Source organism: Varanus komodoensis, unplaced genomic scaffold (assembly GCF_004798865.1).
Source record: "Varanus komodoensis strain SLA01 unplaced genomic scaffold, ASM479886v1 scaffold13_1, whole genome shotgun sequence".
In the NCBI taxonomy this organism is placed as follows: domain Eukaryota; kingdom Metazoa; phylum Chordata; class Lepidosauria; order Squamata; family Varanidae; genus Varanus; species Varanus komodoensis.
Window position 1 is genome coordinate 5,328,518 of NW_025335408.1, and position 27,180 is coordinate 5,355,697.

A 27,180-nucleotide genomic window follows, 5' to 3' on the forward strand; every position below is an offset into this window, starting at 1 on the left:
TCCTGTTTTTATTGTAAGACCATCCTGAGACAGTAGTAGTTGGAGAGTATACAAAAACCTTAAACAAACAAACAAACAAACAAACAAATGGCAGAAGGGTGAGCCAAGTTCCAGATGACATTCCGTTCACAGAAGGGAAAGTCTAGATTCAACTCTATTTTCTCCCAGCCTAAACCTTCCCTTTCTCTAGAATATTCATAAGGAATCCAATTATGTTTTTTAAAATAAGCGTATGTATAAAAACATTTTTTTCTATGGTCTTTTGGCCATAATAAGGGCTCCCAGTGCATTTTCAAGAATAACATCTCAACGTGCTTGACAAGAGAAAGCATTAAAACCAGCGTAAAACAGTTAAAATAAAGCTGTGACACTTTAAAATGCTCTAAAAGCCTGGTGGGATAAGAATGATTTATCTGCCTTCAACTGCTTAACTCTGTGTTGAAGTTACTGCTCAAATCCAATCTTTCGTAGCAGGATGCACACAGAGACAGAGCTCTGGGTCCAGGCTATGATGTCTCTTGCTGCCATGGCTACCAACATCTACATCTCATTAAGCTCTGAGCACCGATCGGTTCAATTGGCTTCTCACAGATTCAGCTTGTGCAAAAAACTACATAGACACTCACAGAAGTACAACAATGAAAGTACATAATAGGGTCATTATTGGGAAGTCCAGATCAGTTCTGTTCTGGTTGGAGCATGCCAGGAGTTGCAGGTCTCTTTCTCTCTCTTTCTGTCTAAACCTGCATAGAATTGTGCCCTAGAAACAGATGTACCACAATCTAGTTCCTGGATACATTTTTCAACTCCTGCCTTAAAATACTATCTGCCCATTACAGTAGGATTATAGGGCTTCTGCTAAAAAACTAGGGATTCACATGAACGCTCATTATATATAAACAATTGCACATAGATCTCAAATATTGTGTATACATGAAGTGAAATCAAAATCAAAGCAGTCCTTGATCATTTTTCTTAAAGATAAGAAATAATTTATTTCTCTTTGATCTTCACAATTAGCACATATTACCTAACTACACGACCAACGTCATTACATATCACGGGAGAATTCCTCACCAACACCTTACTTGAACAAAGACAATTGCAATTTTAAAATTAAATGTACTGTACAAAGTGCTGTTGAGACAAAACACCATTCTTAAGCTTCATGAAATGTGGCAAGTGATTTATGAATTGATGAAACATACAACATTAGAAAATTTTAACTGCCAAAAAGCAAGAATAAGGTATAAAGCATTTGCTTTGGCATTGTAGTTTTAGTAAAGTATTAAAAAAGAAAGCTAGAGGAAAAAACCCAGTTCTTAATTTCCAGTACATAAAATTGGATACGAAAGTAATTTGCTCCTTCCTATTTAAAGTTTTGCTCTTTTTTAAATAGAAATGAATATTATGAATATATTGCAGAGTAAAGAAAGACTGCAAAATTACCAGTTAAAGAAAATACTATTGTATGAAAAACAAATGTAAAATTACCAAGTAATTTGCTTACAAAAAAGGTCAAACTATAAACAGTCACCAAATATATAAAAATGCCACTTTGAACGAGGCAATTGTACTCTACCAAAACTGGTAGAAGTCTTTTCCAGAATAGACATATTCATACCGTAGTAACTGATAAAAAAGCATTGTGCACTCTTGTGTCATCTGGAGATTTAGCACCGTGCGTCATAAGTTCCTGGATAGTCATCCAGTTGTCCAAGATCTTCTTGTTCCTCTTTTTCATCATCTTTTTATGACTCAGTTCAATGATGTTAATTTCCTTTTTGCCCTCACCGCTGCTTTGTGGGCTTTCTTTAAGACACTCTAACCTGCTGCGCATCATGAATTCCCGCCTCCTCCTCTGTTCCTTGGCTCGCACCAAGTGTTGCTTCCGCTCCTCTTTGCTCCAGTAACGACCCATCTTCATTTCGCTCATTGTGTCATCATCTGTTGTCATCCCACTGCGCTCCTCCTTAATCTTTAAGGCACGTTCCTTCAGGATTCTGTCTCTTACTGGTCTTTTTGTGATATACCGTGTCCCATCACTCCTTATTTTCACTTTCCATTCCATCTTGGGTTCTGTGCACTTCTGTGAATCTTTGCACATGTTCACCAGGCTGAGTTGGCTCTGGGCATACTCCACAGCAGATTTTTGTTGTATCAGTTGCATATAGCTTTGATAATGCTTAGCATGTGCAGGTATACTCCCAAACCGGTATGAAGAACTGTGATACGGAGACAGATAAGGAATATGCTCAGGGCTTTGCTTTTCTTGTTCTGTAGACTTGCCGCTTTCTGAAACCGTTTCCTTTTCCTCGACAGAACTGTTCTGTTCAGTAGCTTTGGCTTTGTTTGGGGAGGTCTCTCTGCCACTCTGTCTTGAAGACAGCTGGCTGGCCACAATGGTACTCCTGAGGTTTTTCCTATTGGTGATACTTATCATTCGCTGGAGAGAACTGTCAGGAGATTGTCCGACATTCAGCGGAGTGCTTCGACAGCTCTCTGCGGTATTGTAGGCACTGGAACTATCTTTGTCAGATTTCTCTGGATGCTCCATTATGTCATCCAGTTTTCCTCCTGGAAGGTCTATACTGGTGTTATAATTCCTGAATGTACCACCATGGAGTGCCCAAATGTCTCCATACTGATCCTTTACTTTTTGTAGCCGGTGAGCCTGCATAATGCTTTGACACTCAAGTTCAATGTTCCTCAGTTCCTCATTGAGCAGCTGAAGTTCATGCTCAACCCCATCTTTTTGCCTTCTGTTACATTCTATTGTACTGCTTGAATAGTACAAGTCGTACTCTCCATGATTTCGGATCTTGCACTTGAGCTCCAGGAGTTGGCGAAACCTTTCACAGTCCTCTTCCTGATTACCAACAAAATCAGACTGAGCCGGTTCCCCAGACACCAGACTCTTGTTGCACTGGATTTCCATGCTTCCCAAAGTTTCCTGGCTCTGTCCAAGTTCCCGTTGGCTCTGCAGAGCTGCATTGTTCTTCTCCTCTGGTGGATTTTCTTGCTCCGAGCTCTCATCATTGCGCTGGCTCTCATCCGTGGGGCCCACTCCACTGTCTTTCTCATTGTTGTTGGATGATGAGGTAGCAGTATCTGTGGTGCCGTCTTCTTCTTCATGTTTCTTTGGCTGTAAAAACCAAAGTACCTACAATAAGTATGGGTCACAGATTACATGAAGATGAAATCATCTTCAATTTCTCTAATGTTTAAACAGCTGCTTAGGGAAATCAACATTGCACAAGGATAAGAATTCTGAATTTGGCTGAGGAAAAACTGAATTACATCTCAGTCATGGATTTAGTGAGGTGGTAGGCAAGACATGGAGTCCCAGTATGGTATACTGGTTAGAGCATTGGACTGGATCTTAGGAAGTCTGATTCCATGAAGTTCACTGGATGGCTGTCAGATGAACCTACTTAGCAAGGTTGTCTCAAGGATAACACAAAGAAGAACCTTATTTAATTATTATTTAAAACATCTGTATGCTGTCCAGTTGTACCACAGCACCTCTGGGTGGATCCCAATTACAAGATATCTCAAACCTTGTAAGCCACCTTAGGCTCCTTGCAAGGGGAAGACGTGCGAGCTATAAATGGAGGCTACTACAACTACTGCTATTACTAACCGTTTCATTTGCCAATCCCTCTCACCTGCCACCGACCACTTGCCTCATTTGTCCTTTGATAAGGGATGTCCTTGGGCCCAGCAGAGTTTTAAACAACTTTGATACAGGTGGGCGCTTTGTTTTGCCCTTTGAAAAAGCAGTTGCAAAAATTGAAGTGCATGATAACCATGGACCAGTACATGCCAGTTGATTACTTGCACTAGTTCAGATCACAATGCACTTTCAAAAACAAATTTCATGGAGATGAAAAAAGGGCATCAGACAATGCGTGTTTGCATGCTTCGTATTTCTCCCTCTTCACCTACCTCATGCAGGTGTTTGCTCATCCATTTGCCACATATTGTTTTTTCAACCATAAGAGAGGTTTGAGATAATTGTGTCATTGCAACAACAGCCTCCATAGCAGGAACTGGCCTAGTGTATTATCAACACAGTATCCCTATGGCTGGGCTTCAAATTGCACTAGGAATGTCACCCACAACAAAGTGCCATGGTGTTGGGAATACCTTTTGTACTTTGCGGCTACTGCAAGAGATATTTGTGCTTTCACTGGCAGAGGCACATGGCAAGCTTTGCTGAAAAACAAGTCAATTTCAAATATTAGCTACAATTTCAGCACAGAGTTGGCAAATGTGTGATATTGTGCAGCTGACATGGGTATTGTGGGGAGGGAGGGCACAACAGCAGTTTGTCTGCCAAATCCGTAGAGAATATATCGGTCAGTGATGGTTGCCAGTCCAACTAGTGTATATTATACACACATTATCTTTTGCTATCATCTCCTATTCGCTTAATGAGTTTGTAGAAAATTGCTAATAAATGGTCTCTGTTCTATGATAACCACAAAGGGATTTTATAGATGTGTGTCATTATGTTTTCCCTTGGAAAATGTCTGGGTAAATTCTTGTCTCCAATACATTTAAAGTAAAAGGTTCTGGCTAGTTCAAGCATTACAGCAAGTATTTTTGCAGATCTCTTTTAACCTGTCCTCTATTAATTGCACCTCTAACACAAATAAGTGTTAGTTGTCAAACAGTGAGAGGCTGCTTGCTTTTATTTCCCCTGGCCCCCCAAACTAAATAGCACAGTTGTAGTCAATTTTGTCCGATTTCTCACACACCATTCTCATCCAAAGTGTACATAGTCTATTTGCAATAGATCTAAGTGTACACAGCACTTGGCAAACATAGTTTCCCTTTTAAGATGTATAATTACACAATTAAGCATAATGCCTTCTAATAGTAAAATGTGATGGTGGGAAATGTGGTGTGCCAGTAACGGGGAGAGAAATTCTATAAAGCTACTCTGTTTGTAATTGCTATTTTCCTCTAGATAGACAGTGATTGATCTGTGTGTGTGTGTGTATTAGTGACATCCATGCAAAGCCTCATTATTGCCTTCAAGAGCACAAGCCCACCAGCTAGTCTTTCATGCACAGTTGTTAGAAGAAATTGATGCCAATAGGTTACAACAGTTAGAATAAATGCAATTAAAGTGTGTTGGAGTGTAAACTAAATTTAAAATAAAATCAGATTTGGCCAAAGGTTTCTGCGCTGCTGCACTGAGATAGCACCATGCTAGCTCCATGGTCTGACCAATCCCCATCCATTTCCTGAACTCTAGCGCAGCTGTGCAGTTGTTCTGTGCATGTCGGTCTCTCTCATGGTGCCCCCAAAAGTGAACAAGACTTTTGCTTTTAAAGTTTTGATGACAAGTGGGGAGTCTAAAGTTTTGTTTTGTTTTTGCCTTGGCTGATGTCTGACAAACATTTGGAACATGCACTCTGCATGTGCTCAGTTAAATTCTTTTTATACACTGCTTTTTCAGTTCAAGGATTAAATTTCAGCAGCTTCCGGGAGACCTGAATCATACTAAACAATGATTATTACACACCATGCATTGATCTCGGTCTCCAGGCATCTTGATTCAAAGCTGATATTCTTACACTGCAACTATTGCAACCACCATTTAATGGAAGAATCCATATGAAATCCACCCTATGGATTCTAGTCCCACTGTAACTATTGGCCCACTCTCTGATGAAGTACATAGTTCACCCAATATCTGTCTTTTGGATTAGAGTGTGTGCATTCCACATTGCACTGACCCCCGTAGCATGTAGCCTGGCCCAGACAAACACAGGCAATTAATTGCACAGAGCAATGCTTCTCTGGTTTGTTAATCCCCTATCTGGAACGAGACAAGATGGGTGAAAATGATCTCCTTCTGTGCAGTGTGCATGCTATCAAAGGATATTTAATGACTGATCTGAGAGGGAAGGTTTGGGACCACTCTTTTAGCAAGGCCTTCCCAAGTAACTGCGCGATTTCCACTTTGGTGGAAATATACTCCAACTTAACCTGCGGAGCCAACCTTTGCCTCTTTAATGTACCTGTAATGCAGCTAATTGGCATACATTTGTGGGAAGGTGACAGGGCGGACCTTTTCTTATTCCATAACCAGTTGTTTCCTTTCTCTGTTCAAAGTGAGCCAATTTCACGGGGAACATGTCGTATTAATTTTTAATTATGAGCACAAATTGCAATGTTTCATATCACCAATTAACCCATATTATGAATGTTAGTGGGTGTATGCAGCAGAATGTAGCTGATGATAAATGATACAGATAATAAGTTTGCCACACGTATGATGCAATCCAGATAGAGGAAAAAGCTCCTTGACAAAGGGCAGAGGATTGCAGGGAGCTGCCTTTATTTATTCCAAATGTGGGAAAATGAATTGGGATTCCAGACAAGCAGCTTGCACTGCTACTTACTGAAAGGGAAGTATTTTGGCTCTTTAACTGTTTATCTTGTCCTCTTTTTTGAGGCAAGGAAGAAGAGAAAAATGAAAGAAAAACACAGGAGCGTTGCAAATGGAAGATGTTGTCTGGGGCCCTCATCAAATTCCACATTCTAGGCAGGGCAAGCCTCATCTGGAAGCCACCACCTTCAGCTTTTTGATTCAGAACTCTGATATTGGAGCTTCCAATCCCCCTGAAGCTCTGTTGGACACTTGTGGGCAGGGCAGAGGAGAGCACAGAGCCATTTTGCCTTCTCCCCACACTGCACACTTTGGGTTTTCCTTGAAAAATGGGACCATGCATTAAGGAGTTCTAAACGTGGCCCCATGCTGGGAATCTGGCCAGGAGCTGAGACCTATGGATACAGAACCATTCCCTCCCTGCCTATTGGCACACCCAGATCATGTCTCTCTTCTCTTCATCCTGACCTCAGGGGAAACTGCAAAAGAGATTTCCACAGTGACTCCGAGGAGCTGGGAGAGGAGACCCATGTTCTTCTTCAAGTTCAGATCTGTCTACATAGAGAAAATGCACCCAATCTTATGGCCCCTGGAACACCCTCCCTGGGACCGAGGTTTGCTTCCACAACTCAGTCTATGAATCCTTGCAGGGACTTTCAAAATTAACACCCTCCTAGAGTACAGGAAGAGTCCTGCTAACCAGACCAAAGGCCTATCTGCTTATGCAGTGCTTAGTCAACTGCCATAGGGAAGTTCACTGGCAGCATATAAATGCAAGAGTATCCACCCCATAGCTGGTGTACCCTAACATATGGCATGGGGAGCCATGGCGCCTTGGATAGTGGAGACAACGCAGAGGCATCATGATCAGTAGCCACTGACTGCCTTCTTCTTCAGGAATTGGACTAGAGGCCTTTGAAAGTCATCCAAATTGGTGCCCTTCAGTGCACCTTGTGATATTGCATTCCATAGTTCAACCCTGCAATGGTTGATGAAGTATTTCATTTTAACTATGCACTGTAAAAGTACTCTTTGTTCTGAACCTTCCTTCATTCAGATTTATGGAATGGTTCCAGGCTGTAGCAGGGCTACACTCTTCACAGTATGCATAATTCTGTACATGCCTGCAATACCTTGTCATACTTGCCTTTTCCTTTTTTTTTATAAAGATTTTTGTTAAAATGTCTAAACTAAAAACTAAAAACATCAATCATCAAATACATCGGATGTACTGGGTCAGCTCCTTATAACGTATCTTTTTTAACATTCTATAATCAAATTCAAATCAATTTATAAAAATTTAAAAACATCTTTAAATCTAAGCCAAGTTCCGTTTCTCCAGCCAATCATAAAAAAGGTCCCAAGTGTGATCGAAGTCATACTTGCCTTTTCCAACAGACTGAGACTCTACTCTTTTCCCAGATTGTCACCACACGATGACTGCACTAGCTCCTCTTCAGGACCATTTCTTATTTAACATTTTTAACCCAATAGTCAAGCCTTAATACACTCTTAGTGGTTCACAAAAGATTTGCAGAATAAAAACTTGTTCAAGTCTCCTGTCAGGATCAGAAACAACTTTTGTCCTTAAGGTGCCAGGATTACCTTGGGTTTTCCTCCCGTTTTCCTTCCTGCAAGAACTTTTACTGAGGACTTCCAAAACAACGGTCTGGGAGAGAGGAATTAAAACTCAGTGAGATGGAAGCAGCTAAAAGTTGCCTCGGCCATGACAGGGGAATGACTTCCTGGCCCTGTGTGGGTGCGTGTACAATGCAGGTTTGCTTCTGAGCTGTCCTTTCTTAAAATACAAAACCAGGAGAGGGCTGTGCATGTGCTCTGAAAAGATGGCATGTACAAAAAATACCAAATAAAGAAGGATCTTGTTTATGAGACGACATCGCTCTGAGGGAGTGGAAGGGGGCAATGGAATTAACTTTGTGTTTAAATAACATGAATGCAAAAGTGCAGGGGCAACTAGCCTTCTCCCTACCATCTTTCATTTTTACATTCAATATATTGCCCTCTTATTTGGTACTGCATGTGCATCTTGCAGCCATACTCTAGTGAAGCTTAGGAAGTTCATTGCTGAATTTATCATTTGATTCTCTCTGTATTAAAAAGAGACATTCACCAAGGAACATTTCAATCCTACATTTTAGGTCAACCCTACCTGCTCCACTTCATTGCCTGTGTACTGCACTGCCTCATTATGCTGTTCTTCCAACATTTCCAGGTTTAACTCCTCCAAGAATGCATTCCTTTCATCATCCAGCCATCCTTCTTCCAGCTGTAATGAATACATTAGAACATTACTTTAGGTTAGTGGAGAATGCCTATTAAAATAAGCTAAGCCCAAATGACAATGCCCGACTAGTTCTTTTTATACTAATGACTCTCTTTGGAATACCATGGTTTTGGAGCTCACTTTTCAAAAAGGAAGAAGGAAAAAAGATCATTAAAAAAATTGGACTCTAAGGCCTTTTATCCCTTTTTGATACAGTATCACTGATTTTCTCTCATAATGAGGGAGACTGCATGCACGGAACATTATTTCCTTTCAAAAGAACGCAAGATATACTGCATAATCCTCGAGCTGTCATGCTCTTCACTTCTAAGAGCAGCAGCTTTAAAAGGAGCCAGAGATACTAATATACGGCCACAAGACAATTGGTTTCTTCCTCTTTATCAACTTCCAGGTCTCCCTGCTTGATCCACAACAGCATCCTCATTGTGTATTTCACTCACATTTGTCTTATTGATTTCTCAGGTAAACTTCCAGTAACAGTAGCTACAACAACACCAAAAGAATAATTGATTGACAAGGTGCCTTTAAGGCACATTTTGTTTTTCAGCTGTTCCTTGCAGATGTTTTATTTAAAAAAAATCAGGAAAGCAGGACTTTAAAAACCATTGGAGAACAACTTGTCTCAATCAAAAGGAGGCTTGTTGGGCAGTTTAACCAGGGTACTTTTATACATATAAATGTCCTGTCCATGTGACCAAACTTTATAGCTAGTTGGCTAAAACAACTGTGCAAGGATATTTGTGGATATGCTGGGGAACACCAGTACTAATTTTTCATATTAATATTAGAGTTTTGGTCAATGAAGTTGTCAGGGGGAACAAAGCAGAATGCAAGAAGAGCCATGGTGGATCAGGCTATGGTTTCATCCAGTCCATCATTCTCTTCACAGAATGGCTTGTGGGAAAGCCACATGTAGCTTGTGAGGCCAATAGCTCATTTCTGATCATAACCTCTACGAAATAGTACCCAGACACATACTGCCTCTGACATGGGAGGGAGCACTTAGCCGTCAGGACTAGTACCCATCAATAGCCATTAATGAGCTGAGAGACAGTCTATTCTAACCTATTCCAACTTGTTCACTTTCCTGTAGCATCAGTAAGAACTAGCGTGACACCTTAGCATTGTGTTTGGCACAGGAAAAAAATAGTTATGGCTGCCATATTCATGTATGCACACATTAACAGCATGGGTAAGTTTGAAATACTGGTAAGTTCCCAGTAATATAATTAGTAGCTTGTGTGGAAATTACAGATACAACCCAGTTCAGCTATGGTTCAATAGCACCAGAGTCATTCTTTCTCCAGATGGTCCTGGTGTATGGCTCACATCCATGGCATTTCACAACTTTTTAATACAGTGGTACCTTGGCTCACAAATGCCTCAGCTCACGACCAAATTGGTTGTGAACATAAACTTCAGAGAAAAATTGCCTCAGTTCGCGAATTCTGCATTGGGTGAAGACCACGATTGCACCTGTCTCCCCCCCACCACCCCAGCACAATTGCACCCATCTCCCTCCACATGAGCACGCCTGCCATCGTGCCCATCTCCCCCCCCCCCGGGACCCCCCCCATTTCCCCCTTTCCCCCCCCCCCCCCACCAGCATGATTGCTATCGCACAATTATGGTTTGGACTCTCCCTTCAAACAATAACCTCCCCCCACCTAGGTTAGTGTTCTCTATTGTACTGTACTTTGTTGCTTTGTTCTTTGTTACTTTGTTTCAAATATTTGTGATTTAAAAATATTTACAGAATGGATTAACCTTATTTACATTGGGGAAATTTGACTTGGATCACGACCAATTTGAGTCATGACCAGAGTCCTGGAACAGATTAAGTTCATGATCCAAGGTACCACTGTAACTGGTTATTATTTTGACACATTGTGGCTATTAAGATTTAGATACCATAGGTAGATTTTAAGCTTACTCCTGATATTTATTTAGCACTAACTTTTTCACATATCCTAATTGTATAGCAATTTGGACTAGTGGTATCTAATAATTTAAACTATGCTTACAAACCTTACATTTTATTCATTAGATTTATATTCAGATTTTTTCTCCCACATAACTAAAGATGGTGCATATGTCTCCCTGCCCATGTTCATTCCTGTGTCCTCACAGGAATGAACATCATGGCTGTGGGTGGATTCGAACCTGGGCCAGCCCAGTCCTTGTCCGACATCCTAACACAACCTTCCTCAACTTAGTGTACTCCAGTCGTTTTGTACCAGAACTCCTATGACACTTGGCCATCAGCCATGTTGGCTGGTGGGCAGCAGATTGGAGCACACCTCTCTACTCTTTACACCACACTAAAAGTTATTCCAGATGTAACTCTCAGCAGCACTAGTACTGCGGAAGAAGAAACTCCAACTGAAACTTCAAACAACAATGGCCAATTTGCAGAAAATTAGAACTACTAGTGCTCCTTTTTTGGATGAACACTAACTGCTAGCCAAGCAGATCCTATGAATAATAATCAGCACAGAGTTTACTATGATTGTATATTACCAGAACCCTAAATCAGATGCTGAATAGTCACAACACACTAAAGACTAGCCAGGCAATGCTGCAGTCTCACTTAAAGCAATGGGGCAAATTGGTCAGGAATAATTTAATTGTAATTGATTTCAGTGGGACTAATGTGTGAGTACTCTTGTCTAGAACCGATCCTATGCTTTGATGTAACATTACTTTTTTGATTATTTCTATACCTAGCAAGGAACCCCGGAAGCATTGCTGTCCAAAAATGTGTTACAAATTAGAACGAAATCTCAAGATGGAAAAGAACAGACTAATGTTAGGCCCCAGGTATTCATTATTTGTTGTACAACTGTATCTGGAAAGATGGATACATCCCTGGTATTAAACCCCTTAAGAGCATATAAGTAGAATGTTTCAGCAAGCCATTTATAGTTTCTGAAAGTTATCTAAGCTTACAAGAGCCATATCCAAGCTACATAAACCTGAGGTGAACTGCTTTCTTCTGCTCTTTGATACACCTTCTTTTATCAGGGCCATTTAGAATGTGCAAGGCTATAAAGGCAATATATGTTTGAAACAGTGATCCTATATAACTCCTATAGTCAGGGAAGGATTCTCGGTGACATTGAATTACATTTACTCAATGTTATTTAGAGAGATTGTACAGTTGCCAGCCCTGAAAAATATCAGATCAATAACATGAGAGACAAATGGCAATATAACCAATTTTGCTGGAACCAATGACAGATGAATACAACAGTGTCAACAGAATGTCCTTTTTGCTTTGTGGCAGGATATAACAGAGCATAAAAGGAAGTACAGCTAGCACTTTGCTTCCACATTTTTCTCTCCATCTTTGGTAATTTCCTAATGCCTCTGACTGCCAAAATGTTTAAGCCACAGAGCTGCAGAACCATTTAAATTTAATAAAGGGGGAGTTATTTTTGTTACAGATCATCAAAAATAAGTCTCACACTAAATATTGTGGGGACAGTATACTGAGATTCACATGCAGGACTCGGTTTGCTGCATAGTGCAGAAATACATGGCCCTCTATAAATATGAACAAATAATACACGGAAAAGTGCAATCCTCCAAAAATAAAAAAACAAAAACCCTGACTCCTGTACTTTCAGACCCTGAACACGTGTCATCCCATGGCAGTAATGAAGTTGCCAAGAAATAAACAGTAATTTCCAGCTCCTCGTGTGCAATATCTGTGAATTTTCTTTGTATTTGTTTGTGTGTCTTGTGAGAAGTCGGCAGTCACTGACATATGATTTCATTCAGCTAGTACAATGGTAATTGAGCTCCCATTAACTTTGTTTGCATCTGCAACTACCAAATAGCAGAGGCTATCTATTCTCATTTTCTCTGTTTTGACACAAACCTTTGCATTGCTATTTTTCAGCTGTTCATTATTTATGGACGACGGTGAAGATATGTTCACTACAATGCATCCTTTGTCTCGATGCATCTATTTACACTAACCTGCATCTCTGGTCTGGCTACCAGCAATACAATTTTCTTGCATTCATCACTGGAGAGTAACGCCACTGCCTCCTCCCGGTTTTGGACATCTTGGCCATTTATCTAGAAAACAAATGAAAGTGGCACATTAGTTCCCATTTCCACAACACAACACACAATATAGAGCAAATATCAGCTCATTTGTGGCAAATGTATGGACAATGAAGCTCACACAATGGGCTCATCTTCAGCCCCCTCAGAGGTAAGTGCCTTCACTCAATTATGCGTTTACTGTAAGAGTCGTATCGATCGTTGAAGGATGGCGGACATCAGAGGAAGCAGTTATGTTCATAAATGTCCAACCTGCGCCCTGGCAACATACATCTAGCAACACAATTAACCAGCCCTTGACAGGTGACGTTCATCTTTCTACGTTCAGAGTAATGGAAGTGTCAGTCTGAGATAATAGTGCTGGTGGAAGCAAGACTGGTAATACTACAGCTGAAATCAGTCATACTAGAGGCTTAGAGAGAGCCAATTAGAGGTCCATAGTATTATCTCTCACCAGGCAATACTTACTGGCCACTGCTGATTGCTGTTTCGTTTAAGCATTTGATAGCTGTGTGTGTGTGTGCGTGTGTGCACACATGCACGTGTGTGCACATGCATACATGGTGCCAAACATCGTATCGATACGTCTAACCTGTGCATTGTGCCCCCAGAGTGGGTCCCCTGAATACAGCAGGACTTACTTCTGAGTAAATATGCATATGATTGTGATGCAAACCTGTGTTGTTGCAGTCAGAAAAGGGACTTTTTGTAAAAAGCAGAAACAAAGAACCCAGCATTTCAAGAGCAGCCTTGTAATCATGCTCCAACAATAGACAGTGTTAAGTATGTCTCAAAAGATGCAGGCAATGAAAAAGTGCCATTCAGAAATGCTGGCAACTTTGAAATACGCAGTGGCCATATTCATGGACACAGCTTGAAGTAAGAAAAGCACAAGGAAGCTATGATTGCAACTTAGAAGGCATTTGAACATGGAGCCCTAGAGTTTCAGGAAGACTTTCCCAGCTGGCACCCTCCAGCACTTGTCCACATGACTGCACCCTGGCAACATACATCTAGCAACACAGTTAACCAGCTACCAGCTGGAATGCTGAGCATTCTGAGCATGGTCATCCTAAACATCTGCTAGGCACCAAGCTGGGGGAGGCTGTGTAGAGTAGTTACCTCCTCCCAGTTCAGCTCCCAGTTCTCTTCTGGTGCGGCCACAATGAAGAGCTTGGAGCAATATCCTGAGAGGAACTCAGGTGGGGCGGTATTCAGAAGGGATGTGGATTGCAGCCCCAGTCCTTTACAATGACTATGTAAAAGATGTAATGGTTATGTTTTGCCATGCTAGAAGAGCAGCAAATATTGATGACAGTTCACATGAAAGATCTGAATGGACCCTGTGTATATGTGTGTGTTGTGTGGTGGGGGAATGCAGCTGTCCCGTATGCTGAAAATTTAGCTTCACTTGTTTTTTCCGGAACTCATTTAGTATAATTCCAGTATAATACCATGTCAGCTCCCGTTCTTCTGAGTTACCTCATCTGTACGAGTGCATGCCGAGTCAGCACATTGTCTGCCCTGGAAGGCACTGCTCCCCACCTCACATCACACAACTGATTCTGCAGTACACTTACGGCTTTGACTCCAACTTGTACATCACACTGCCATGCATGCAATGCTAGTAGTCTGAGACTTTTGACTTTTCTAACAGATATCCTTGTATTATCTTTGTGCTTGCAATTTTCAAGTTGCAATAGAGATCGCATTGACATCAAATTAAATTGCAAAATGTTTGCATTTTGTACTGCTTCTGTTTCATAATTCACTCAAGAGAAGCTCAGAGAAAGAACCTAACTCCACATGAATAATGTTTCAATGTTTAGAACTGTCTTTATTCTATGATCCTAGACAAGCACACAAAACATTGCAGAATTTTATGTAGGTATCAGAATTTATTATCTTAAGAATCTCTGTTTTCATGTAGCCCCCCACAAGTTTCTAGTCCATATGAATGTAAAGATAAGCATGCAGATGGACAGATCTAGTGAAATCTAAAGCTACATCCTGATTTCTAGAGATGCCAACTCTGACCCAGCAATACATTTCAGGAACCAAAGGAATACATTCCTTGAAAGTGAGTCTGAGATCTCTGTCAGAGCTAAAGACTACCTTCCACTCACCATTTTTTTAAAAATTTTATTTAAATCCTTTATATCCTGCCCTTCACAGAGTCTCAGGGCAGTAATACAATAAAATAAAAATATAAGATACAGCATCCATACAATAATATGTAAATTAAATCAATAATATATAAAATCAATCTTAAAAACACTTAAAAATAACAAAATGTTATTTTCCCATTTAAAATAATGGAAAAATAAGGTTTTGGCCTGGTGCCAAAAAAAGCGAACTGGAAAAAAAAGTGTTGGCATCAGGCACACCTCTCTGGGCATCCCATTCCATAGCCGGGGTGCCACCACAGAGAAGGCCCTTCTCTGGGTAGCTACTCTTCTGATCTCCTTCAAAGAGGGATCCTGAAGGACCTCCACTTCAGACCTTAGAGGCCAGGCAGGTATGTATGGAAGGAGGCCCTCCTTCAAATATCCAGGTCCTAAGCCTAAGCTAAGTCATCCCTAGCACCATAAATTGGGCCTGGACCTCAACTGGAAGCCAGTGCAGATGGTACAGGACTGGCATTATGTGTGTATATCTGCCAGTCCCTGCTAGCAACCTGGCAGCTGTATTCTGAACCAACTGAAGTATCCAGACTGTCTTCAAGGACAGCCCCACGTAGAGTGTGTTGCAATAGTCCAATCCAAAATTTTCCCTCCTGCTCCTAGGAATACATCTCCCCTGTTCTTTCATGTTCAGAAACAGCAGTGCAAGGAGGAAAGGCACAAGGAAAGCAGTCTTTCTCTGCTCCTTCCTCCTTCCCATCTGCCATTCACATATGAGTAAGGATACACAGCAGGGACATGAACAGGGTAGTAGCGATCTTTCATGGGCTGCTGCTGCTACTCACAATTTGGCTTTCCTTGACTCAGGTTTTTGTTCGTATCACAAAGTGTACAGACCCTGAAGAATGCTTGCAATCTCTCTCTCTCTCTCTCTGTGTTTGTAAAAGATGGTTTAATATACAGCCCTTTTACATGGCCCATTACTTTGCAATCTGTCTGCAATTCATAACATTCCACCAACCAATCAAAATATGGTCTTGCGATGTGGGTATATATTTGCCCACATGCTTCTCCAATTGGGGAAAAAAGGGTTTCACATTCTCCACCATGAATAAAATAAAATAAATAGCACATCCTAGCACAAGCCCTGATACTGCACCCTAACTTATTATATTATATTCCTTCAAAGCAAGGGTGGTTTTAGTCAGGCAGCTTGTAGATCCTATTGTGTTCCAGAGATTTGTTTGATTCCCAGAGCTGATAGTGGAGTAAGAAATAAAGCCTTGTTTTTCCGCAAAGATGTTTCCTGAGGAAATGAAAGGACTGGTGGGATGGAATGGGATTGATATGGTAACATTCAGCAGGCCCTTGAGGAAGTTGAATTAATATCTGGCAGGAACAGGGTTGATTTTACAAAACCAACTTGCTATTATCAACAAGTATCACTGGACAAGTAAATGAAAACGATGCAGGATAGAGAAGAACAATTAGTAATTTTTGAGGCTGTGAGCACACTCAGGTGTGTGTTGATGTAGAGCTGTGGTGAAGGACAGGAAAAGAAAGAGCTATGTTACTAGAGAGAAATTTCAGATTTTTAACAACAAAAGGAATTACAGAACCCCTCCTCTTCCAATGCTCTCAAGTGCTCAGATACTGCCATGAACACAGCATTGCAATGCCATGTCACATTTTTCCTTCAAAATTTCTACTTTACTTTGATGCAGGGGAAACTGTGTTTTTATGCCAATTACCACAGGCAATCTTGGGTGTCCAAATGGAGCATCAGTGCAAACATATTACTGAAACAGAGTTGTACTTTTGGAATGGCCTTAATGAAGGAAGGTTTTAGACGTCCTTTATAAAAATGCAAGGACGTACAATGCTGAACCTGCACTTTAAAAATGTTGTTGCTGAAATTATGTGAATTCACCAGAATAAGATAGCTAGGAAAACATCTGCATGATCTTCTGCTTCACTGCATAACCAGCTGTAGAGATGCAGTCCACAGACTCCTAGGTACAACATGGTATAGAAATTTTTCTGTGGTTTTTTCTGTGTGTGATTTGTGATACCAATGCACACATAAGCACTACATGTGCAATACAAGATTGAATGTGTACACTCAGCCCCTCCTGCCCAAGATGTGCCTTGAAGCACACTACTAATAATTTGATTGCCAGATCATTTGCATTGTACACCTCATAGACACAAAACTCATTTTCCAATGAGTTTACCAATATTTTGATTTAGTACATGCTAGCTCCAATGTCATGACTTCATCTCCCTCTTTTCTTCATCTCCTCTACCCTTGACTTAGTTCATGGCCATCCATCAAGTCTTGAGGATGTCACTTCCAGGAGATGGTGGCCACAGCCAAGCCTAACTCTATGTACAGAGCAGAAGAAGGAGTGTCTTAACAGGCTACACATGTAACTAGGCTATAAATATAATAACCTTGCATCATCATTCTACAGAAACAATCAACATATGTTATTTAGCAGAAGGGAGAACTGCAGTGAAAAATGAGCCTTACCTGCAAAATCCGATCTCCTTCCCGAATCCGTCCATCTCGAGCAGCAATACTGTTTGGATCAACCTTAATGGGGTAAAAATTCTAGTATTAACTTAAAATCTAGCAAATGTGTTTAAGGCTGGATTCATGCATATATTGCCAGAGTCAATTCCCCCTCGAGAATTTATAAAAGTAACAAGACCTGGGCTAAACAAATGTATCTTTTACTTCACTGAATGACTGTCCCGACAAAATCTTGGTTCAGGAATATCTGAGGTTAATGCTTTTCTGGGAAGGGAGCCAGCCAAGCATGTGTTTTCAGACATTCCAAATCTTTTAATGTCAGTTGTTTTAGCAGGTTCTGATACCTTACTGTAAGTGGGTTTTGCTGTTTTAAATTGTTTAAAATTTTCTCTGTTAAAGATGTCATGTCATATTAAGTTTTTATGATGTTGCATTTTTGGGATGTGATTTCTGTGTACCACCCAGAGAGATTTGGTTATTGGGTGGTACAGAAATGAAACAAGTATATGAACAATATCCACCTTCAAGATCACCAGCACAGATGCATCCAGGTTTTTGGTCAGTAGTAGATAAGGAAAGGCAGACCCACTCCCCCCGAGGCCTGATTTCCAATGCAGTTTGCAAGCAGTTAAGTTGAACTGCAGGAGAAATTCCCACTCTACAAAAATGGATACACCTGCCTGTGCTCTGCTCCCACTGTGGAAGGGAAAGCGGTGGATGGCAATCATAAATATGAGCTTGTAGACCACCAGATATGGGGTGTGAAAGGTACAAGTCTAGGTCTGTTGAGAAGGCAAAACTCTGACCAAGACCTCAGCATGGGTGGCTGGGACATTCCAAGAGTTGTAGGCATGCACAGGGACTCCAAGAGGCGTTGAGGCCTTGATAACAACCAACTGAGATTCTCTTTGTATGTCTGGGTGTAGGTTTAAAAAGTTCTTCGCCTTATAATGCACTAATTATAAACAACCATTGTATCTATCAAAATAGATATCTGGGTTCTTGGTCAGAAAGGACCTGAACTGGCATCGTTTTTGTAAACCGTCTTGAGATTCTTTTGAATAACTGACAGTATAGAAAAGTCTGAAAGAAAGAAATTTCTTTAAATATGCTTATTCATTTTCTTTCATTCTTACTGTGGAGCAGTTACAAGGCCCTCAGTCCAGATTTATAGTCCAGTGTGTGCTGGACTATGGAGGCTTTTAAGACTTAAATGTATAGGAACCCCTGCACTTACTTTAGACTAAAAAGGAAAAGGGAAAAAAAGGCACAGCTGCTAGTCAGACATATAAAGGCTTCGGCGAATGGGGCAGCCGTGAAGCCTTCTAAATAAATAAATAAATAAATAAATAAATGTGTGTTTTGGCCCTAAGGAAAATAAACAGGAAGGTGGGAAAAGGGGATTCCAGATTACGTTAACTTATGCTTTATTCTCTCTCTCTCTCTCTCTCTCTCTCTCTCTCTCTCTCTCTCTGTGTGTGTGTGTGTGTGTGTGTGTGTGTGTTTAAGACTCCATTAAGGGTTTATCAGAGTCACCAAAGCTGTTCCTTGAATAATGACCAACTGTTCATAGGGCAATACGATCTATTACATTTTCCTTGATCTGTATCTTAAGCCATCTATTATGCCTTGTCATGTTAACATCCATTTTTCAAGCCAAACATTTCTAACATCTGGCTTGCAAGTAACATCTTGTACAGATGTTAGATACTATTTGTACATTGGGAATTCTTAGAGAGAAAATTATTTTGAACTGTTTCTCCAGGTATGAAAGAGAGCAATTACATAGTTTTAAATGAAGGAAAGGACTATCTCAAAAAAGGGCTAAACCCTAAACAGGAATAAGGGAATTCTTTTAAAGACATTATTTTATTTTCTCTTTATAATCGAGATAACAGTATAACAGAATTTCTTGTTACCTAATCACCCTCAGCTACTGAGCTGTGCTGAAATATTTATGGACATTCCAAATGCTCACAAGTTTTCAAAAGATATCTGGTCTAGGAAAAGATAGATCTCTACATTGTTTTTAGGACCAAATGCAGTGGGAGGGAAATAAATGCTATTATCAATGTTGCTCAGATGTCAGGATGTATGATTGAATATTCTGTTTTCTTACTTTTGATTTATAGTTTTGTCTCCAGAGCAGGCTGCATAGGTGTTAATTTTTTATCAGTGATATTCTGTAGCACTTGAAATAATAAAGTTATACATATATAGATTATTGGATGGTACAGATTATTTGGATCCATTTCAGTCTGGCTTCTAAACTGGTTTGGGACAGAAATTGTCTTGGTCACTTTGTAGATGACTTTGACCAGGGCATAGGTGTTGGGAGTCCAACCCTGTTGGTTTTCATTACTTTCTTAGATTCCCCAATCCCATCAACCGTGATGTCTTTCTTGGATGCCTGGGTGGGGCAGAACTTGGAACATGGTGTCATGATAATTCTAATCCTTCCTGGAGGCAAGAATCCAGCAGGTATTCTTGTTTGGTTCCTCTTCCACCTTCCTTCAACTGAATGTCAAAAGATTCTGTCTTGTCCCCAGTGGTCTTTATCACCTACATGATGCCACTTGGAAAAGTCATGGAGAGGTTTGTGCTACAGTGGCTTAAGTATGCTGATGATGCAAAACATCATCTAACATATCCCTATATGAATTTTGGGGAGGCTGTGGAATTCTTGAATGAGTGTTTGGAGGAAGTTCTGGGAGGGATGAAGGTTAACAAGCAAAAGCATAAACCAGGTAAAATGGAGATTCTGTTGGTAGGGAAATCTGTCAGTTTGGATAAGGCATGCAGCCAACGTGGGATGTGATTACGCTCTTCCTTATTCTTTAAATGGAGCTTGAAAATCTGAATTTTAAATAATATCCATTTGAACAAATTAGAACATTATACTGAATCACATTTTCCAAACATATTTCGTGCTTCCTCCTCCTGTTATTGCTGTTGTTCTTTTGTTGTTTTTGTACTGTTGTTTTATCATTATTCATATAACTGGGGCACCAGAACACTTGAGAGATGTGAAAAGCCATCCTAATAGCAATTTCAAGTGATATTCAGAACTTTCAGGCACTTTTCCTAATGGAAATGCCACATTTGAAGCATTTACATTAAACACACTTACTTGAAATTGCTATTATACCGTTTGAGCAACTTAATTTAGCCAGCCTGCTAACTGAAAAGGACAAGTGTTGGCAATCAGCCAGAATTTCTGTAGTCAAACCAAAGAATACTTACTTCCATCATCATCACCATTGCCATCGTTATTATTATTGGATTTCCTTCCCAAACAACAGATCTTTACCTCACTGATATAGATCCCTGTGTCCTCCTCATCATCTGTGCGGTAACAGACTGTCAACCCCAACTTTTCCTGGCTGCTAACACGACAAAGTTCAACTTCCTGCAGAAAAACATGATACAGTGAGGCACCTATTTTAAGAATAAATTCTGCTGCAGACATTACTTATACTTTTTATGGTTACTCAGTATGACATTTGTATACTTGCACTTTACCATAAATCTTACATTTTATCTCAATTGTTTGATTCATAGTCAAATATATCTTGGTAATCCTGAAGGATATTTTCATTTAATAATCCTGCATTTCTACTTTCCCTAGCAAAAGACCTTGCTTTAAACAAAGAAACCCCAAATATTTGGAAGCCATTAAGATAAATTTGGCCTGTCTTCAGTGGTGCCAAACTCTAGAATAAAAGGCTGACAATATATCACACAGTCATTTTATTTCTATCAAGCCAGCCACTGATTTACAGGACAAAGGAAAGACAAAGTATTCATCAATCAGTCAATCACATCTGAGTGTCAGTCTTCCATCTGTCACTTAATCCATAAACCAAAATCAGTTACCTGACAAATCTAATAAAGAACATACTATATTGTAAGGTGCAATATAAATAATAAGTAATAATTAGGAACATAATTCATTCCGCAAGCAAGGTGAAATTGTAGTTCTTAATATCTGGAGTTTTATTTACTGAGAAGAGCCCAGCCATTTAAAAACAGTGCATTATTGCACAACTGGAGAACTGTGAGGTTATATCTTCATTTTGCCATTTAAGGTTGAGCATTTTTGTCCACCTGTAAAACCATCAAGCAGCTCTTAGCTGCCACCACTCCTGGGCTGAACCTTGCGCATATGGAAAAACTGTTCTTCCTTCACATGGTTTATATCTTGATGGAAGAGTATAACAGAAAAGAGTGGAACTCATAGCCACCCCATAGTTCTGGGAATCTTCCTCCTGCCACAGCTGGCAAGAAAGAACTGCATAAGCTGCATCTCTGAGGTCAAAAGAGTATGTCACCTAGAAGAAATAATTCTGGAGGTGTTCTGAAGAAGACTGGCAGTGCCAAATACAACGTGGCACCTCAGCCACTTTCCCTTTCTCCCACTTTGAACTGCTGTAGAATCAACCATTCTACATCTTTCTTCTTTGCAGAATAGGAAAGTATAGAAGTGACTACTACTTCCATGCTCCTTCTGTTCTGTATAGGATGCCCATTAGTCTGCCAGTTCAGAGGGTTGTGAGCATTCCTAACGGAAATCCTTAATTTTCTTAATATATCACATTTTTGAAACTCTTCCCTTTTCCTCTCTCTCTAAAGATATATACATACACACATTATTGTATGTATTTTTTCTACCTAGACAAATGCATTAAAAAATCTGGAAATGCACAGCTTTGGCTTATGTACTGGTTCTGAACTGCAGGATTAAATATATTTGCATTTAAGAAGCCTGTCCTAACTGAATTTCCCCTGAGCCTAGTAGCAACCAGTATGAAGAGCAGGGCAGAAGGAATGAAAAGAGATATAATCCTGTTGAAGGCCTGTGAGGCTTCCTTTACTTGATTGCAAGCAGGTACCACATGTGTCAAAGGTTTGCTCTTAGACTTTAAGTACAGAATGGCTATAAACAAATGAAAATACATTCAGAGTACGGGTATCTTACAGGGGTTTTAATGCACTGAATAGTAAAAGATAAGTGAAAAGTTAACCTTCAATAAGAAAGAAAGCTACTGTTTTGGATCCAAGTAAAATAGGAGGAGCAGGAAGAAGAGGATTTTGCTGTTATAAAATCCCAAAGCATGTAATGGTTTCTTTCCTTTTCTTTCTCAATGGCTAAATGTGCCATTGAGTGGGAAAAAGCTATGCAGCGTTTTCTTAGGCTTGAAGAAGTATGAAAAGTTCTTCCTTTAGCCTAGGAAAACTGTGAGAAGAGACAAAAATAAGAACCCTATTTTTACAAGGGTTTATAAGAAAGAATGACTCAGCACCAGTCAAATAATACTCCTATTCAAAATTTGTAATAATTGATGCCTCTGGAGAAAAAGAATGGCTAATAGGATGGATAAGATGAACAAGGAATTACAGTAAAGAAAATGGCTTTAATTACAGCAGCAAGGTATACGTTTAAAAAGTAAAAAAAAAAAAAAAAACCTCTTGTGGTTCCTTTGAGACCTATAAGGAAGCCTAAACATACCATAAAAAACTGAAAAAAACAGACATTTATGTCATGATAAATGAAGAACAGTGCACAAGATGAACTTTATAAACTTGCACTCTTAGCAGCCCTTCAGAAAAATCAAGGCAGACAAGGGAATCCACCAAGCACAGAAAAAGCCCGTGCCTATCATAATGTTGTTTGGGTTTCTATACAGAGATACCAATGTTCTTTCAGGAATGTACAGCAAAATGTTCCTTTCCAACTAGACATTATTTTACATTTTAGGAGGAAGGTCAATTGGGTGAGCAAAAGGAGCTAGCTACGCAAGATGCTGCAAATCAAAGAGGTTGTGGGCTACACAAGATACTTCAAATCAAGCCCACGTGCAGTATTTTTTCTTCCAGTGCACCACCAGCCCAATGCCTTGGTTGTCTCATAACTGTGTGTGCAATGTGTGTATAGACAGCACATTCCATAGTTAGAAAGGTGAACAAAGCCATGCTTTGCTAGTAATACAGTACCACTTTCCCCCAGACGCTGTATCCCACATTTCTGATGTCGTGCAGTGTTTGTTCCAGCAAAGAGTTCCAGCCAACAGGACTCATTTGGGTCTGAGGTCTGATTTCTTCTGCCTTGATGTTGCCTGTTATAGCTTGTCCTGTCTACTTTAACTGGACTATATCTGCTTAATTTTGCCTTGGCTACTGTGATCTTTTCTTATTTAATGGATGGGACTTTATATGCTTGAACTCACTGCCAGTAGATTCTGCTGGATTCTCTGTCCACCTCAAGTAAATGCAGAAAGGCATCAACTCAGCAAGGGAGATGAAGCTAAGGCTTGATGACAGGGATTTAGTGAGGCTTCCACTGTATGCTAGACAGCAGCCTCAGTGCCATTCTCTCCTGGTCAAGGTCAGTAAACCACACTGTCCTTCATCTATTACACCAGATCGGTTCTTCCCTTTTCTATGGTTGGGTTCAAGAATGTGGTTTTCTGTATTTCGACATGATGTTCAGTGAAAACACCATTTTCAGTATTTTGCTGCAAAAATGACCTTTTAAACCAATTAATTAAAATACAATGACTCATACTGTGAAGGATGGGGATCTACGTAAAAGGTCATCTTTTCTTTCTGAGCTGGGAAAGCATATTCAGCAGAAGAGGTTATACTCTCAAAGGATAGGAGAAGAGGTTAAATTGCTCATCCTCCAGGGTGAAGGAATAGTGGGTTGAGGACTATAACCTTCTATTACCAGGTTAAAAGTCGTGATTCCCTTCAGCAACTAGGTTAATACTGCAATTTCTTCAGGTGATAGAAGAGTAGGTTGTAAATGTCATCCACTGTGGTAAAACTTTTCTTTGACTTGCTTCATGAAAGAAAAAGATTTAAGTGAGGATGCTGTAAAAGTTTGCTATAGAGTTACTATAGTGTCTTCAATTTCATGCTATATGAACATTAAGCAATCAAAATTAATTAGATTTTTTGTAAATTACATTATAATGGTGGGAAATACATATATACAAATATATATTAAAAATCTTTAGCTATGTTTTTTTTTTTTAAAATCCTTATAGGTAATAAACCTTTCAGCCCTACTGAAGATGGAAAACACACAGGAAATAATCATGGAATGAATTCAGGAGATATGTCCATGGGATACTGTATCCACATCTTGAGTCTGATAACCTCCCAACAGGCTATTAATCTTCTTATTTGAATCTTGTATTGGGGACAGGATTCTGCACTAATATATCAAAAAGCTGTATTAAAAATTTGTCAAAAGTAGGGATATATTACCAGAATATATTTTTGAATTATTTTTACCTTTTTAATGTGTGTTGATTTTTCAGTTTTCAACTATGAATGTAAATGCAACTGAAAAATTCCAATTTTTCTACATGTGCATCTTTAAAAAGAAAATTGGGCATTTTTCCCTTTAACCTGGGGGAAGTGTACTTCAAAAGGCATACTGAAATGTGCACTTTTTCTGCTTAAATGAAAAGGAAAAGAGATCACAATTAGGTTCAGGAATCCTAAGGTTCACAGGGGGGCTAAGAAAATCTTAGAGAGTGAAATATCAGTAAGTCAGTAATACTTGCTGAAATTCTATTTACAGGCAGTCACCAGGTTACGAACAAATTCCATTGCTCAGAAAATGGAAATCCGTCTTTAAGTTGAATTTGTATCCAAGTTGGGTCACATATAATCAGCCCCCCACATTTGCAGAGCTTAGGGGCAGGACCCCCATGAAAGTGGAAAAGCTGCAAATATCTCTAGGCCTGCCCCCTACCCCCAGGTCCAAACTCACCAGTGCCTTCTCTTTGCAACAAAAAATACTGGAGAGATTTTCCTCTCCGGATGGATGGAACAGGAAGGCATGCTTTGAAGGCCTCTCTCTCCCCCCTTCACATCCTCTCTCTATTTTCCACAGTATTTTTTTTAATTGACAGGCTTCATGGCAGTTCATTCCTAAGTATGGACTGTTGTTAACTCAAACGTTCATAATACGGGGACTGCCTGTAAATGTTTCCTAAATTTTCTAGCATAGCCATCAGCAGCAACACAGTAGACTCACTTCCTATAATGGACCTCAGATTCTCTAAATGTCTGTATTGTTTAAAGGTCAAAGGAAGCAACTTGGGAGTTGCCATGATCTGAGGTTGGCAAAAGGGTTCTAATCCATTGCTACCATCCTTCCCACTTTCAAATTCTTCACTTTGTAAAGCTATAAGGAAGGGGAGGATTGGCAGAGCATACTTTGGTGGATTCTCGGATTTCCAGTCAGCAGGATACTAAACAAAAGGGTGCTCTACCTGGAAACATGAAAAATCACAGCTAATCAAAGGAGATAGGGCAGAGGGAAGGCTGGACTAGATGGACTTTTGTTCTGACAGTACAGAACAACTTCTTATATTCCTATAGATTCTGTAGTCTATACCAATTAGATATATTCAGCAAGTTTTCACATTTTCTGTACTCTTTATCCAATTTCTGCAAGCCATGGGAGAGTGAGAGTCCTGAAATCCCACCGTGAATACTCAAAATCTTACCTGCATCTAAGATTTCTGACATTATTCTCAGCAGAGAAATAAAGTAAAGAAATAAAATGCATTCCCAAGCCTAGTGTTCATAGTCACAGGAGAAGCAAAAGAAAGGTCACTAGCACTGTCATTAAGCGAAACTCCACAGCCAACACAAAAAGTTGTGCCCTTCTTCTCTCTTCCCCAAACACATTTGATGAACAAGCCTTTATACTGATAGGAAAATGCTGAATTCTTTCTCTTCAGTTCCCATCAGCATTCAGACTACGCCTGACTTTAATCCATGGCTATGAAATGCATTAAATCCAGCTCTACTGCATTTCCAATAAAATTAAAATATTTATTTCAGTCAATTAGCAGACATCGGTTGTGTCTTGTTTTCATAAACATTCTTCTCTATGACAAATGGAAGGCCCGCACTTGTCAATGCCATCATGTATAATACATGGTGATTGAGACTGCAAGACGCCCATGCAGGAGTTGTCACAATAAACTCTCCCATCCTTTCAGAACTATTGTTGCTATAAAAGTACAGCATCCGTTTCCTATATGCATTGATGATCAGGAAACATAAACATGGGTACAGCAAACGATGATAAGGAAATACAGTGAAATACACGTCTTTCTTTGCCACGAGCACAGTCAGCTAATCAGTATACTCATGCAAGAGCTGTACACTCATCACTACTGCTTTCAAAGGTACGATGTGGTAGAAATTGTTTTTTTATTATGGCTTTATGTATCAATTATCAATACATGCAATAGCTACCTAACTGGATTATCCTAAAGATAATTTTGCCAGTCTCTGTAGATTACTTAGGGTCAGACCAAACTATATTTCTTATGTAGAAGGTAACTCTCTTCCCCATCTCCTCCTCTTCCCCATCCTCTTAATAAGTATATGGGGATATGATTCAGATATACAGAGCCACTGTATATGGGGATGGTAGGTTTAATTCTTTCCTCCCCATGAACATAAACATAGAAGGAGCCCTGCTGGGTCAGACAAAGAGTCGATCTAGTTCAGTATTCTGTTCACACAGTGGCCAACCAGCTGCCCACAGGATCCCATTGGCAGGATATGAATATTATTTATTTATTCATATTTAATAAAAGCTTTTCAAGGCTGCTCACTACAAGCATCTCAGGGCGGCTTACAAAGTATCCACACCTTTCTGCCCAAGCTTCCCAAGTTTCCCAGTCACTGAAATGCTGGCTGC

General features: G+C 39.9%; 1 protein-coding gene across 1 annotated transcript in view; it reads right to left on the reverse strand.

Annotated features, from left to right (window-relative positions):
* Positions 1 to 1,618: 1,618 nt before the first annotated feature.
* PDZRN4 (PDZ domain containing ring finger 4) overlaps positions 1,619 to 27,180 on the reverse strand; it is a 130,743-nt gene continuing 105,181 nt past the window's right edge. Inside the window, exons 4-8 of the mRNA XM_044423056.1 lie at positions 20,755 to 20,853; positions 17,442 to 17,504; positions 12,696 to 12,797; positions 8,577 to 8,693; positions 1,619 to 3,145 (exon numbers count right to left, since the gene is read on the reverse strand). Coding sequence (XP_044278991.1) covers positions 1,619 to 3,145; positions 8,577 to 8,693; positions 12,696 to 12,797; positions 17,442 to 17,504; positions 20,755 to 20,853 — 1,908 coding nt within the window. The remainder of the gene's footprint in view (positions 3,146 to 8,576; positions 8,694 to 12,695; positions 12,798 to 17,441; positions 17,505 to 20,754; positions 20,854 to 27,180) is intronic.